This window comes from Balearica regulorum, chromosome 1, assembly GCF_011004875.1.
Source record: "Balearica regulorum gibbericeps isolate bBalReg1 chromosome 1, bBalReg1.pri, whole genome shotgun sequence".
Lineage (NCBI taxonomy): Eukaryota > Metazoa > Chordata > Aves > Gruiformes > Gruidae > Balearica > Balearica regulorum.
In genome coordinates, this window is record NC_046184.1 from 2,047,030 (window position 1) to 2,061,270 (window position 14,241).

General features: G+C 50.1%; 2 protein-coding genes across 2 annotated transcripts; one reads left to right on the forward strand and one right to left on the reverse strand.

Moving 5' to 3' along the window:
• LOC104640112 (tubulin alpha chain-like) lies at window positions 1–6,835 on the forward strand. Its single transcript, XM_010308372.2, has 4 exons — window positions 1–70; window positions 2,888–3,131; window positions 4,452–4,600; window positions 5,403–6,835. The coding sequence occupies exons 1-4, from the start codon at window positions 68–70 to the stop codon at window positions 6,384–6,386; spliced, it is 1,380 nt and encodes a 459-aa protein (XP_010306674.2). The 5' UTR covers window positions 1–67; the 3' UTR covers window positions 6,387–6,835.
• Window positions 6,836–12,012: 5,177 nt separating this feature from the next.
• On the reverse strand, window positions 12,013–14,241 carry LOC104641522 (tubulin alpha-1C chain). Its single transcript, XM_010310202.2, has 3 exons — window positions 14,061–14,241; window positions 13,713–13,861; window positions 12,013–13,081 (listed from the first exon to the last, which is right to left on the reverse strand). The coding sequence occupies exons 1-3, from the start codon at window positions 14,239–14,241 to the stop codon at window positions 12,113–12,115; spliced, it is 1,299 nt and encodes a 432-aa protein (XP_010308504.2). The 3' UTR covers window positions 12,013–12,112.

Consider the following 14,241-nt stretch of genomic DNA (forward strand, 5'->3'; position numbering starts at 1 on the left):
AAAGTTGCAGGGAGAGGCAGGGGCAGCAGCTGTTTTGCTTAGATCTTAGCAAGCCTCCACTCTCATCATGGTAAGAGCATGCCTTGTATTAGTCTAAACTTAAAAATATAGATTGTATATTTTCCAAGTGTACTGAGCTAAACAGCTTGCCTGCTCTTTTTCTTGCCTTTCTCTTGGGGATGTTAATTCCAAACAGTTTTGTTTAATTGTTGATTACCTTATGGTTTATTGATTCAGTGTTTGCTCCTTATAAGGGAAAAGTGAGGGGCTTGGTTGGAGAAGAGCTGTTTAGGTGGCCTCTTGCTGCTTTTTACTCTGGGGTTGTAGCAGCTCTTGAGGTGGGGTCTGTAGAGTTGTAAACTTTCTGTCTCTTTAATGTGAGTTGGGGTTTACTTTTTTTTTGGGGGGGGGGGTGGGGTGGGTGGGAACCAGTGTATCTTGATACACAACTATGTGATAGACTAAAGCTTAAATTTTGACACTGTTGGCCCTTTTCCCAAAGTTTAACACTTCAACTCTCGCACTGCCACAGGGAACTAGTGCAACTTGCAGAGACCTTTAGGGTTTTTTTTTTTTTTTTTTTTTCCTTAGGAGTGAGCTGCCATGTTGCCTTTGTTTGCTAGAAACCCTTGGGATTAGATATTAAATGAATCAAGTCCCCTTTCCTTCTAGCTTTTTAATTGAATCTTTGCTCTAAAGAGTTTGCAGCTGTGAAACTGAAGTGGATTGATCTGGTTACTAAAAAAACTACAACCCTGAGCAGTGCTGGCTGATCTAGCTGAAATTTAGTGTAAAGAATAACACAACTGTCACCTTATTGTGAATGCAAAAGAGTAACTTGTTGGAAAATCTGATGGTGTCCCTTTGCATGTTGCAAATAGAAGAAAACTTCAAAGCAACTCCTAGCAAGTCAGCTTTTGAACTTTTCCTTTTATCTGCTGACTTCTAGAGTCTGTCTTGGCTATAAAACAGTTAAACATTTACATGGTATTTCCAATGGGAAAATCAGCTGGACAACAATAGGCTGCCTATAGCCAGAGTCTGTAAAATGCAGTTCATCTTGATGCAAATGTTGGAGATCTGGGATCTCAGAAAAACCCCTTCCAGCATATTTGGGGGGGGGGGGGGGGGGGAGGAACTGCAGAAAACCCCTGCACTTGCTTCCTTCCAGCAGGCCCCCTTTTTTTCTCTCATTTTTTTTTTTTCCTCCTTTCTTTTTTTGGGTTCCCATTCCCTGTGCTCTGGGCTGAAAATACCAGTGCTCCCTTGAAGCAGGTGCTGGGACTAGGGAGTTGGGAGAGGATAGTGAGCGGAGCAGCTGTCCCGGCTAGCGCTGGCGAAGCGGCTGTGGCGCTGACCCTCGCAAACTGTGGTGAGGAGCTATTGCAACCATCTTGCTGAGAGGGATGGGCAAATGGCAGCCAGCATTTCCCACATAGTGCAAATATCAACTCGGAGAGAGAGGACTTAAACACGAGCCTCCACACCCAGAAGAACTGGCGGTCGTGGCCCAGACCTGGATTAAGTGCTGTTTGGCCAGCTGTGGGTAAAGGAGTTGACGTCCCTCTGTGGTACCAGGAGCATTCATCCAGTTGGTGTCTAGCTTTATGGTGGGTGACCTGGGCATACAGTGACCATTGGAGTTGCTTGAGGGTTGAGAAATGTCTTGGCAGATCCATGCTTGGAGACTAAGATGGGATAAATTGCATTGCATCCTTCTCCTGATGGCTACTGCCATCAGTGGTTGGTGCCCAGGACTGTCTGCCATTACTTAGGGGGTGGTGACTTTCAAGGGACAGGGTCCCTCTGGCAGGATAGTTGTGCCTAGGGGTCTGTGCACACAGAGTGTCCTCTCAGCCCTGAGACAACTGGGCTGTCGGTGGCATTTGTTATGCTCTGCTCAAGGTGGGCTACTTGTAGCAAGGGAGCTGGGCTTATCTGTGGACACCCCCAGCTCTGGGTGGTGGTGTGAAATGAGGTGAGACCTGAGCTAAGCTACCCATCAGTGCTACAAATAATGGGATTGGCCACGTTTCTTGCCATCCCCACGTGAGGTTACCAGCTCCCTTTCATGGTGATCCCTTGGAAAGCAGCGCTGCCCCGTGCCATGAATGGCAGTAATTGGGAGTCTCTGCTTGGGAGCTGGGACATGAGCCTCTGTCATAGCTACAGCAGAGCTTTGATCTTGGGGTGGTGGAAACAGCAACGATGCCAATTACCCAGGGAAGGATGCAACCATCAAAAGTCCCCACAGAGTCTCCAGAAGACGCCAGTACCTCCAATACTGCCCTGGAGGTACGTAGAGGCTCCTGGAGGGTGACCTGGTTAAATCAGGACTCTGAGCCTCTTCCTGGGTGTCAGCCTGTCCTTGTTCTGGCCCTGGGCGACAGCTGGTTTCCTCCAGCCTTGTCTCCTGCTGTGACTCCTAGCTTGGCTGTGGGTTTCTCAAACTTGGCTTCTCCCTGCTTGGTCCAGAGCTTTTTTTTCTAGCTGAGGGAGCATGGACCTGTTGTTCCTGATGCCCCATTGCTCTGGGACCTTAGAGACCGACAGCTGCTCTGCTCCATGGCAGGGCTAGTTGAGCACTGATTGAGGAGCCAGCACTGCTCAGATGCTTCCTGCCTCAGCACGAAGCCCATCACCTCCTTCCTTCCTCCTCCTCTGGGCTGGGAGAGCCCTTCCTAGGGATGCTACGTGTGCAGCTCAACTGTGTCCAGCTGCCCTGCGGATCATGGTTTGATCCTTGCTCCAACTTCCAGCGGTGGGCGGAAGCTGCCTGTTTCCCTAATCATCCGCGGTAGCAAATGGCTCAAACAAGAACCGCGGGGACTAGTGCTAAGTCACAGGATGTCTAAAAATCGCCTTAACAAGCCATTTCCCCTTCCAGAGGGAATGCATTTCCATCCACATCGGGCAGGCTGGCGTGCAGATGGGCAATGCCTGCTGGGAGCTGTACTGCCTTGAGCATGGGATTCAGGCGGATGGGACCATTCCTGGCCCCAAGCAGGTGAAACCTGTGGAACCGAAGTCTGAACAAGTGGATTCTTCTTTCGAGACCTTCTTCTGTGAGACAGCGTCTGGGAAGCATGTGCCCCGGGCAGTGTTCATAGACTTGGAGCCCACTGTCATTGGTAATAGTGGGGCACTTGGGTGTTGTGGCATCTTTTAACTGTGGCTCCTGATCCTTTCTTCCTTGGGGTTTGTGTTGCTGCCCATGTTGCCCAGCAGCTCCTGCTCCTTTCCTCTAGATAAATGTCTCCAGCCATCAGAAGGAGACAGACTTTGCATTTCCAAATGGGCCTGAAGTGACAAACCCATTATTCTTACTACACTGACTTGTCTTTAGTTGATCCTTCCTTTTAAGAGACCTGCTGTCTTGAGCAGGATCCTCAGCAGGTGTAAAGTGGCCTGGGTTTATTAACCTCAGTGGCTCTGAACTGAATTACACCATCCTCTAACTTGATGTGGCACATCTGGTTTTAGTGCTACCTGTGAAGCATCTTTGGGCAGATGGGTGCTACACATTTCATGGTTCTGTGGAAACTGAGTGTCTTGCTACCGCAAGCTTTCTACTTCCCCTTCCAGCCACAGCTCGCTGGTGTTTGACTCAATTGTGGCACTTTGATTTAGAGTACCTTCCTAGAAAACAAATTCCCTTTTTGTTCAAGGAACTGGTAGAAATGATTCCCAACCACCTGCATCCATCTACCTGCTTTTGCCTTCTATGCTTCTCCTGAGTGTTTGCTCCTATCTTACCATCTAGGATGTGTGACTCATTATTTCATCTAATGGAAGGAATGTAGACTTTTGTTTTGGTTCCACTTAATTTTTAGGCACCTTATCAAAGCACTAAATTGGGAACCTAGTGAGTGAGCCAGCAGAATATGAAATGTATCCAATATTGAGACTGAGTGGGTTTAAATACCCACTGGAGATGTCGCTAGCCTCATCGACTGCATGGAGCCAAGAGAAACTGCTCCTTATGCCTGTTGTCTTAAGGTGCCTGAAGCTGGGTCAGATACGTCTAGCAGAAATGTCAACGCTGGAGGCACCGTCTCCTCTTTAGTGTGCTGTAGAGCAGAGGATGGAGGTAGTGCTTCCAGCCACCTCAAGATGCTTTGCCACAAGCAGAAACACAAGCTGCATATGCTAACTATAATCCTACAATAATATTGGAAATGCAGGCAGTGTCCTAAATCTTCAAGCCAAATTACACTAGGATCTCAAGTTGGGTGCTGGGCAAGGATGGAGGAGGTATAGTAGGACCTTGACAAATTTGCTTGCACAGGGTTATTTTTACCCCTTCCACTATGCCCAGTCTGAACTAACCATGCCATGACTGTCATCTCAATGGGCTCCTAGTAGATTTACTATATGTTTTACTCTGTCATACTAATGTCCAGAACCTGTAACTGTGTGCTGCTCTCCATGATTGCTCCTCCTTCCTCCAGATGAGATCAGGACTGGGACCTACCATGGGCTTTTCCACCCAGAGCAGCTCATCAGTGGCAAGGAAGATGCTGCCAACAACTATGCCCGTGGCCACTACACCATTGGAAAGGAGATTATAGACACTGTCCTCAGCAGAATTCGTAAAATGGTAAGACAAAAGACAGTCTTTCCCTTAAAGTAACACACTATGGACAATACAATTAAACTTTGGGTTTGGGGTAAAAGTTTTAGAAGAAAAGCCCCTTTATGTGAGCTCAAGGGCTGCTGCTGCTCTGATTAGGTTTGTGGCTCAGTAAAGCAAGGGGCCATCTGAACCTGTACATGTGCCATAAAAGCAACTGTCATTGCACACCGTACGTGTATGAAGTGACACAACACTAGACCTAAGACAGAAGAGAAGGACTTGGCAGTGCTAGGTTAATGGTTGGACTTGATGATCTTAAAGGTCTTTTCCAGCCTAAACAATTCTATGACTTTTGACCACAGGGAAGCCACACTCTGGTTGTGCAATTGCAGATATTAATTCTAAACGGACAATTGGTAGCCAGGCTGGGAAGACTAAACTCCACATTGGAGAGGAGTGTAACAATGTACTTGAATGCATGTCAGTGAAATGTTTTTGAGATGTCTCCTAAGGGCCTAGGACCCACATGCTACCTCCCATCCCCTCTCAGGTGCTGAGGTATGCATTGAGCTGGCAATGGAGCAATTTGCCAAGAGTTTCCATCTGACCATGCAGAGCTACCTATGGCAGCTCCATGGAAACACTGCAGTTGATTACCAGATGCATACTTAAGATGATCAGTTGGGCAATATATTAAGTGAATCCACTCTAGGGATTGGGTGCACTCTGGCCAGTAAGTGCTCAAGGCAGAATTTATTGCTTGTATTATGTGGGATGGTTACTCCAGTCCTTAACAGAGAGGTAAATATACATTATTCTGCTGCAGGCTGATCAGTGCAGTGGCCTCCAAGGGTTCCTGGTCTTCCACAGCTTTGGGGGAGGCACAGGCTCTGGGTTTACCTCCCTCCTCATGGAGCGGCTCTCTGTGGAGTACAGCAAGAAGTCCAAGCTGGAGTTCTCTGTGTACCCAGCCCCACAGGTCTCCACAGCAGTGGTGGAGCCCTATAACTCCATCCTCACCACCCATACCACCCTGGAGCACTCGGACTGCTCCTTCATGGTGGACAATGAAGCCATCTATGACATCTGCAACCGCAACCTGGACATTGAGCGTCCCACCTACACCAACCTCAACAGGCTGATTGGGCAGATAGTCTCATCAGTCACTGCCTCCTTGAGATTTAATGGTGCTTTGAATGTTGACCTGATTGAATTCCAGACCAACCTGGTGCCCTACCCACGGATACACTTCCCACTCACCACCTATGCACCCATCATCTCGGCAGAGAAAGCCTACCATGAGCAGCTGTCGGTACCAGAGATCACCAATGCTTGCTTTGAGTTCTCCAACCAGATGGTGAAATGTGACCCACGCCGCGGCAAGTACATGGCATGCTGCCTGCTGTACCGGGGCGACGTGGTGCCCAAGGATGTGAACGCGGCCATTGCAGCCATTAAAACACGCCGGTCAATCCAGTTTGTGGACTGGTGCCCCACGGGCTTCAAGGTGGGTATCAACTACCAGCCTCCCACGGTGGTGCCTGGGGGAGACCTGGCCAAGGTGCAGCGGGCTGTCTGCATGCTGAGCAACACCACGGCCATTGCGGAGGCGTGGGCCCGCCTGGACCACAAGTTTGACCTGATGTATGCCAAGCGAGCCTTTGTGCACTGGTACGTGGGGGAGGGCATGGAGGAGGGGGAGTTTTCAGAGGCCAGAGAGGACCTGGCTGCCCTGGAGAAGGATTATGAGGAGGTTGGAAGGGACTCAGCAGATGGAGAAGAAGATGAAGCTGATGAGGATGAGTATTAACAAACTGCAGTCTGTTCTTAATGAAGTCAAACCTCAGATGACATACAAACCCTCTGTCATCAGGCTAAACTGGTCCTGAGTGCCTGGAGGTGCCAAAGGATTGTCCTGAACCTCAACGCTACTGTTTGACTTATTATACCTTTTCTGCTTGCATAGTCTATGTGCTCATAGCGCACTTCTGTAGCATGGGTGTCTCGAGCTTTATCACACTGCTGTTTATCAATGAGTGAAGCTGAATAGGTGCCTGGCTTAGTGTTGGGGATGCATCCTGCCTGGGCAGAGGATCCTGGTTCCTAGTCCAGGGGAACGTTGCAAGCTGCCTGCTTTGGCTGAAATGGCAAATTCTTGCTCTGGCTTTTACTGTAAAAGCACCTTTTAATTAGAAATGTACCTGTACACTTCTATGCAACTGTCTTTTTGTATTTGAATAAAGACATTTTTTTCTTGCTTGGAGTTCTTTAGATTTAATCAGGGTGTTTGTGCGGGGAGGTCGCAACTGCATGGGTGTTGTCTAAGGGAGAATAGCAAATGCTGATAAGGCTGTGGCTCTGGGTAGGCCATCTGTGAGGATCATCAACCATAATTATTGCTGTGAGGGAAATGACCTATATCTTGCAGGGACTTGTCTGTCTGGAGCTGGATGCTGCTCTTTTCCCCTTCAAGAGCAGCCCAGAGGAAGTGTGTCTGGGAGCAGGCAGGGAATCCCCAGTTTGATGTGTGCCATAATGGGGAGTGGTGTCTGGATAAAGAGCACTTCTCTTGGGGGGTTTGCCTTGTCACCATCTCTGGTGACACTTGTTTGTTGCCTGGGCAAGTCCTGGTTGTTGGGGCAGTGCTGTAGCTCTGACCTGAGGTCTTGCTTGGGTGTTTCTGGAGTTGATGTGAGTGTGAAACCAGCCCCCTGTGCCTGGGGTTAGAGTTTGCCCTGAGAAGATGAGCCAGGCCTGTGTGATGGGGTGACTCAGGAGGAAAAGCAGTGAAATGCTGCAGGTAAGACATGGAGAGGGAGTGTTCATGGCTGGCTCCATGCTGCTTTGAATTTCTCATCATACTTTGTGCCTGCAGTTAGCCTAAAAAGCCAAGGTGCTGACAGCATGAGTGGGCAGTAGACAGACCCCTAGGAAGATCCCTGTTGGGCTAGAAGCTTCCTCTCACTGCTGTGAAAGTACCTGAGTTAATGTTAGGTGTGTCCCATTGCTCTTGGGGAGGCTGAGCATCAGACTACCCTCTGGGGATGACAACCGGCTCCTGCTTCATCTGATGGGTCCTCTCCTTCATCTTCATATCTCCTGTGGTGATGGACTCCAGTGAGACACCCCAGAGACCTTGGGGCTGGGTGAGTCTCTTCTCATCCACCCTAAGTGGTCACTTTCTACCCCTGAGGACAGGGCCAACCCACCTTCTGGGTTTCCAGTTGGTTGTCAGCACTAGGGGCATGGCATGTGAACAATAACTCTCACAAGGGAGCAGTAACTGCTCTGTTTGCCAGAAATGAGATTGTTCAGAGCTCAAAGATGCTTTTTTAAAAGAGCAAAGATGACTTCTGGCTCTGTGCTGACAGGTAAATGTGCTGGGAAGCCTCCAGGCATGGTCTTGAGGTCTGCTACCTTTCTCTGGTGGCTCAATTCCCCATAGACAGCTGGGGCTGAAAGCCACTGGTTCAATCCCCCAAAAACGTGAGTGACGGCAGCCTGGGGTGGACATGGGGTGAGCATGACTCCCAGTTGGAGCTAAAAGCCAAGTGGCTGAGCAAGGGCAGGAGTGCAGCCAAGTGCTGCTGCAGCTTGGAAAGTCATCAGCACAGCACTGCGGCTGATGTAATTGGAGCAGTTAGTTATTACTGAAATCGATTACTTTGGTACATCTGTCAGTGCAGACCTGCTCTGGTCCTCTGACAAATGCAGTGGGGGAGGGAATGAAAAGAATTTCCTTGAGGGGAGGGTGATCCCATGGCTTTTGGGGAGTAGGCATCTCCAGCTTAATGGCTGTAGGGATTGCTTTGGCCTCTCCACGAGCAGTGGATCCTCCAGACCCACGCCCAAGAGTGTCACACACCTCATTGCACAGCTTCAGCTTTATCTACCCTACCTGTGTACTGGAACAGCAAAGCTGGTTATTAAAAAAAAAAAAAAAAAAAAGGCCACTAGAGAATAACACATGGACCAGCCTGCAGGATCCATGGTTCCACCATGTTGCTCCAGTCTGCTCATTCGCTACTTCAGTACGGCAATAAGGGTAGATTGAGGGGTCAGGGCAGATTTCTTCATCGTTATCCTGCAGGGAGGAGGCTCAAGGTGTCTGCAGAGCCCTACTACTGACTTCTCACAAGGTCTTGGGCAAGTTCCCCTCTTTCTTGGTGGTCTCCAGCCATACCTGCTGCCTCATGTTTCCATCCCATGGCCTGATGCAAGCTGAGAACTGTGTCCTCAGCAGCTGGGGAACTGTGCATGGTCCTCCTGGGACCAGTGGTCATGAGGCTACTTAGGGGGGGGGGTTGTTCTTCAGCACAGGGAAGACATGACTTTCATCTGGATGGGGGACACTGTCTCACTCTGTAATCACTTCTGGGCCCAGCTTAGGACCATCACACACAGATGTGATAGAAAGGATCCTGCTGCTATCGCAAGCAGATGAGCCTGAGCATCATGAGCATTCACCAAAATGCCGTGATGGAGCTGCAAGGCTGTCAGAGCAGTGGGCAGGACTGTGCTGTGGTTGCAGAGATGCACATATCCCCAGCCCAACTAAAAGCTGGACTTTTCCTCCACTCCCAGCATGGGTAAGAAAGAGTTGTGCACCAGCTCACACCATACAGCTCTGCCTTCAAGAGCTAGTGGACACCTCACAAGGTTTAAAATCAGAAGAGAAAAAACAGTACTTTTTCCAAGCAGAAGGTTGACTCTCCAAGAATGCAGTGTTCAATAGATCCATGGAGATAAGCCTCTCCGGTGCCATAAAATCAGGTGGTCTAGATGTGGCCTCAGGCCATCAGACTTGGTACAGCCACTCTGGCCGCTGTGCCTCCCTTCTGTAGCCTCCATCCTACAGGCGGTGAGATAACCTGCCTTGACAGTGGGCCACAAGGAGAGCAGACCATGAATCCCAAAACAGGACCCCTGTCCCAGGACATCTGTGCTGAGCAGAAAAAAAGCTCCCCCCACTAAGAAATCAAGCAAACCTCACTCAGCTCCTTGGCCAAGTACCCAGGAGGGGAAGGCAGAGCTGGCATTGCACCTGCCTGAGCTACTTCCTTTCTGCCTTGTCCCCTCCTTTGCTGGGGGGAGCTTTGGACATCACTTCGGGGTCTACATCAACCCTCTGCAGAAATGTATTTCCCAGCAGATAAAGCAATCTCTGGAGGTCCTGGGCCTCCAAAGGAGGTACAGAAGAGCTCATTCCCTCTTCTGCAGTCATCACATTGCCAGCCCCACCAGTCCAAGCAGCCTTGCTCCCCCAGGCAGAGGGCAGCTGGAGGTGAGACACCCCCCCTGGAGTTCCCACCTTGTTGACCTTGGGAGATTGCCATCCCCAGGAGCCCAGCAAGCAGAGACAAGCTTTAATAATAACCACCCCCTTTGCCTCAGGTTATTTAAACCTTTCTCCAGTGCAACCCAGAGCCAGCACTGTCAGCCCTTCAATTGCAGCCTGACTGCAGATCCAGTTTCCCCACCATATCCCAGCCAGCCCCTTTTCTTGGATCACTTACTGGGAGGAGAATCCCCAGTGGAGATATAACTTGTTCCAGAGTCCAGGGGATCTGCAGAGATCAAGTTAAATCCCCTTTTTCAGCTCATTAACTTTTTGCATCATGTCTGAGTGTATTGGGTTTGGGTAGTTGGGGGCAGGGGGGGGCTACAGGGGTGGCTTCTGCAAGAAGCCTCCTCTGTGCTCCTTAGAGCCAAGGCCAGCCGGCTCCAAGACAGACCCACTGCTGGCCAAGGCCAAGCCCATCAGCAACAGTGGCAGTACCTCTGGGATAACGTATTTAAGAAGGGGAAAATGTTGATGCATAACAGTAATTGCAGCTGGAGAGAGGCACGAGAATCACAGAATGGTTTGGGTTGGAAGGGACCTTAAAGATCATCTAGTTCCATCACCCCTGCCATGGGCAGGGACACCCTCCACTAGACCACGTTGCCCAAAGCCTCATCCAACCTGGCCTTGAACACTGCCAGGGATGTGAGAGAAACAACTCTGCAGACACCAAGGTCAGTGAAGAAGGAGGGTGTTGTGGTTTAACCCAGCCAGCAGCCAAGCACCACGCACCCACTCACTCCTCCTCCCCTGGTGGGATGGGGGGAGAGAATAAAAAAAAGTGAAAATGAGAAAAGTCATGGGTTGAGATAAAGACAGTTTAATAAGTAAAGCAGAAGTCACACAAGCAAAGCAGAACAAGGAATTCATTCACCTCTTCCTGCGGGCAGGCAGGTGTTCAGCCATCTCCAGGAAAGCAGGGCTCCATCACACGTAATGGTGACTTGCAAAAAACAAATGCCATCACTCCAAACACTGCTGCCCCCCAAGCCCCTTATAAGCTAGGTATGACATCATAAGGTATGGAATGTCCCTTTGGTCACTTGGGGTCAGCTGTCCCAGGTGCATCCTTTCCCAACTCCTTGTGCACCCCCAGCCATACTATTTGCAGGGTGGTGTGAGAAGCAGAAAAGGCCTTGACTCCACACAAGCACTACTCAGCAACAACATCTCTGTGTTATCAACACTGTTTCCAGCACAAATCCAAAATACAGCCCCATACTAGCTACTGTGAAGGAAATTAACTCTGTGTCAGCTCAAATCAGGGCAGAGGAGGGGAAGGAGGTGCTGCAGGCACCAGAGATTCCACCTGCAGCCCATAGAGGACCCCATGCTGAAGCAAGTGGATGCACCTAAAAGAAGTTGTGACCCCATAGGAAGCCTGTGCTGCAGCAAGCTCCTGGCAGGACCTATGGACCAAGGAGCCCATATTGGAGCAGGTTTTCTGGCAGGACTTGTGACCCCATGGGGGACCCACACAGGAGCAGTCTGCTCCTGAAGGTCTGCACTGTGTAGAAGGGACCCACACTGGAGCAGTTCATGAAGAACTGCAGCCCATGAGAAGGACTCACATTGGAGAAGTTGATGTGAGGACTGTCTCCCATGGGAGGGACCCCATGCCAGAGCAAGGGAAGAGTGTGAGGAGTCCTCTCCTGAGGAGGAAGGAGCAGCAGAGACACCATCTGATGAACTGACCACAACCCCCATTCCCTATCCCCCTGGGTGGGAGAAGGGAGGAGAGAAATCAGGAGTGAAGTTGAGCCCAGGAAGAAGGGAGGGGTGGGGCAAAGTGTTTAAGATTAGTTTATTACTGATCAAATTAGAGTTGAGAAATAAAACAATTTCCAGAAGTCAAGCCATCACCCAGCATGAGAGGGAAGAAGCCTGACTGAGAAGCCAGCTCCGTGCATTAGACCTGAGAGCTAGGACAACCCCCCCCCCAAACTCAACCACTCCCCCCACAACCCAGTTAGGTGGCACACCAAGACAGGAGAAGATGTATTGCTAATCACCATTTATTCAACCAACTTTGTTCATACAGAAGTCTTGACCAAAGAGTTGCTCTTGGGCAAGCTGCAGAGTTTCCAAGTCACATTTCCTCTGATCCAGCCTACACCTCCCTTCTCTGGAAGGAATGGCAAGGCTAGGTTACAAAAAGCTTCATCCCAGCTGCCTTCCCACAGGTGAAAATATTACTCATCATACTCCTCTCCATCTGCTGAGTCCCTTCCAACCTCCTCATAATCTTTCTCCAGGGCAGCCAGGTCCTCCCTGGCCTCTGAAAACTCCCCCTCCTCCATGCCCTCCCCCACGTACCAGTGCACAAAGGCTCGCTTGGCATACATCAGATCAAACTTGTGGTCCAGGCGGGCCCACGCCTCCGCAATGGCCGTGGTGTTGCTCAGCATGCAGACAGCCCGCTGCACCTTGGCCAGGTCTCCCCCAGGCACCACCGTGGGAGGCTGGTAGTTGATACCCACCTTGAAGCCCGTGGGGCACCAGTCCACAAACTGGATTGACCGGCGTGTTTTAATGGCTGCAATGGCCGCGTTCACATCCTTGGGCACCACGTCGCCCCGGTACAGCAGGCAGCATGCCATGTACTTGCCACGGCGTGGGTCACATTTCACCATCTGGTTGGAGAACTCAAAGCAAGCATTGGTGATCTCTGGTACCGACAGCTGCTCATGGTAGGCTTTCTCTGCTGAGATGATGGGTGCATAGGTGGTGAGTGGGAAGTGTATCCGTGGGTAGGGCACCAGGTTGGTCTGAAACTCAGTTAGGTCAACATTCAAAGCACCATCAAATCTCAAGGAGGCAGTGATGGAGGAAACAATCTGCCCAATCAGCCTGTTGAGGTTGGTGTAGGTGGGACGCTCAATGTCCAGGTTGCGGTTGCAGATGTCATAGATGGCTTCATTGTCCACCATGAAGGAGCAGTCCGAGTGCTCCAGGGTGGTATGGGTGGTGAGGATGGAGTTGTAGGGCTCCACCACTGCTGTGGAGACCTGTGGGGCTGGGTACACAGAGAACTCCAGCTTGGACTTCTTGCTGTACTCCACGGAGAGCCGCTCCATGAGGAGGGAGGTAAACCCAGAGCCTGTACCTCCCCCAAAGCTGTGGAAGACCAGGAACCCTTGGAGGCCACTGCACTGCTCAGTCTGTAACACCAGGGAAAGAGCCAGAAGGACAGAGTTACTGCAATTATTCTTGTCTCATTGGACTAAAATCAAGCTGAAGTACTCTGTTTGACCATCAACATTAAAGGCCTTTTTTTACTGCTGCTTACACACACCTACTTCTAACAGGTGAGATCTGTTAGACACCACAAGTGCAGCTGCTTTTAAATTATCTCCTATTTTTGCAGGAAGAAAGGCCTGGCCTGAGAGAGTGACATATTGGGTCAGATAGAGACTCACGGTACTAGCAGTCAAGAACATGAGGAAAAGTCTGAGGGCTACAAAGAGGTTCCATGTAAGTCAAGAATATCTTAGTGTTTCACAGCACTTCTCTTATCTACATGGGTAAAACCTTCTACTCCAGAAGCTACTGCACAAGGGAGAAGCTAGCCAGAAGCTCTGCCCTGTTTGGGGGCATATTTAGTCTCTTGTTTTCCTCTCAAGTCTCAACTAGCAAGACATACACCCACATGCTTCCCTTCATGTTGTTCCAGATCAGTGGCATGGTCAAGCTGACCAAGATCTGCCTGCCCTTCCCTCCATTGCATCTCTTGATGCCCAGGGCAACAAGAGCCAGACTGCTAGTGCAGAAGACCATCTACAAGGCTGTTACCATTTTACGAGCCCTGTCAACAACCGAGTCAATGATCTCCTTCCCAATGGTGTAGTGGCCCCGAGCATAGTTGTTGGCAGCATCTTCTTTGCCACTAATGAGCTGCTCCGGGTGGAAAAGTGTACGGTAGGTCCCGGTCCTGATCTCATCTGGAAGAATTTGAGATCTCATGAGCATCACTGGCACGAGATCCACTGTCTACCAAGTTACTTGCACCAATTTAGATGCAGTTTCACATGGAAGCTGGCAGCCTCACTAGGAGTTTAGGTGGCCAACATTACACTTCAGATCAGAGAAGGTACTCTTCCCCCCCTGCCCCCTCAGGTTTGGGGACATTCCATGACTTACCAATGACAGTGGGCTCCAGGTCAACAAATATTGCTCTGGGCACATACTTCCCTGATCCTGTCTCACTGAAGAAGGTCCCAAAGGAAGAGTCTACTTGCCCTAAGGATGCATCAGGGGAGATGATGCCATCTGGCTTGATCCCATGCTCCAGGCAATACAGTTCCCAACAGGAATTGCCCAT

Bases quoted from the DNA above. Each gene is read 5' to 3' on its own strand.
- LOC104640112 (XM_010308372.2), top strand. The intron at 3,132-4,451 runs GTAATAGTGGGG...TCCTTCCTCCAG, and splicing joins CTTGGAGCCCACTGTCATTG to ATGAGATCAGGACTGGGACC. The intron at 4,601-5,402 runs GTAAGACAAAAG...ATTCTGCTGCAG, and splicing joins TCAGCAGAATTCGTAAAATG to GCTGATCAGTGCAGTGGCCT.
- LOC104641522 (XM_010310202.2), bottom strand. From the start codon at position 14,241: ATGGGCAATTCCTGTTGGGAACTGTATTGCCTGGAGCATGGGATCAAG. The intron at 13,862-14,060 runs GTAAGTCATGGA...AAATTCTTCCAG, and splicing joins CCTGGAGCCCACTGTCATTG to ATGAGATCAGGACCGGGACC. The intron at 13,082-13,712 runs GTAACAGCCTTG...CTGGTGTTACAG, and splicing joins TTGACAGGGCTCGTAAAATG to ACTGAGCAGTGCAGTGGCCT.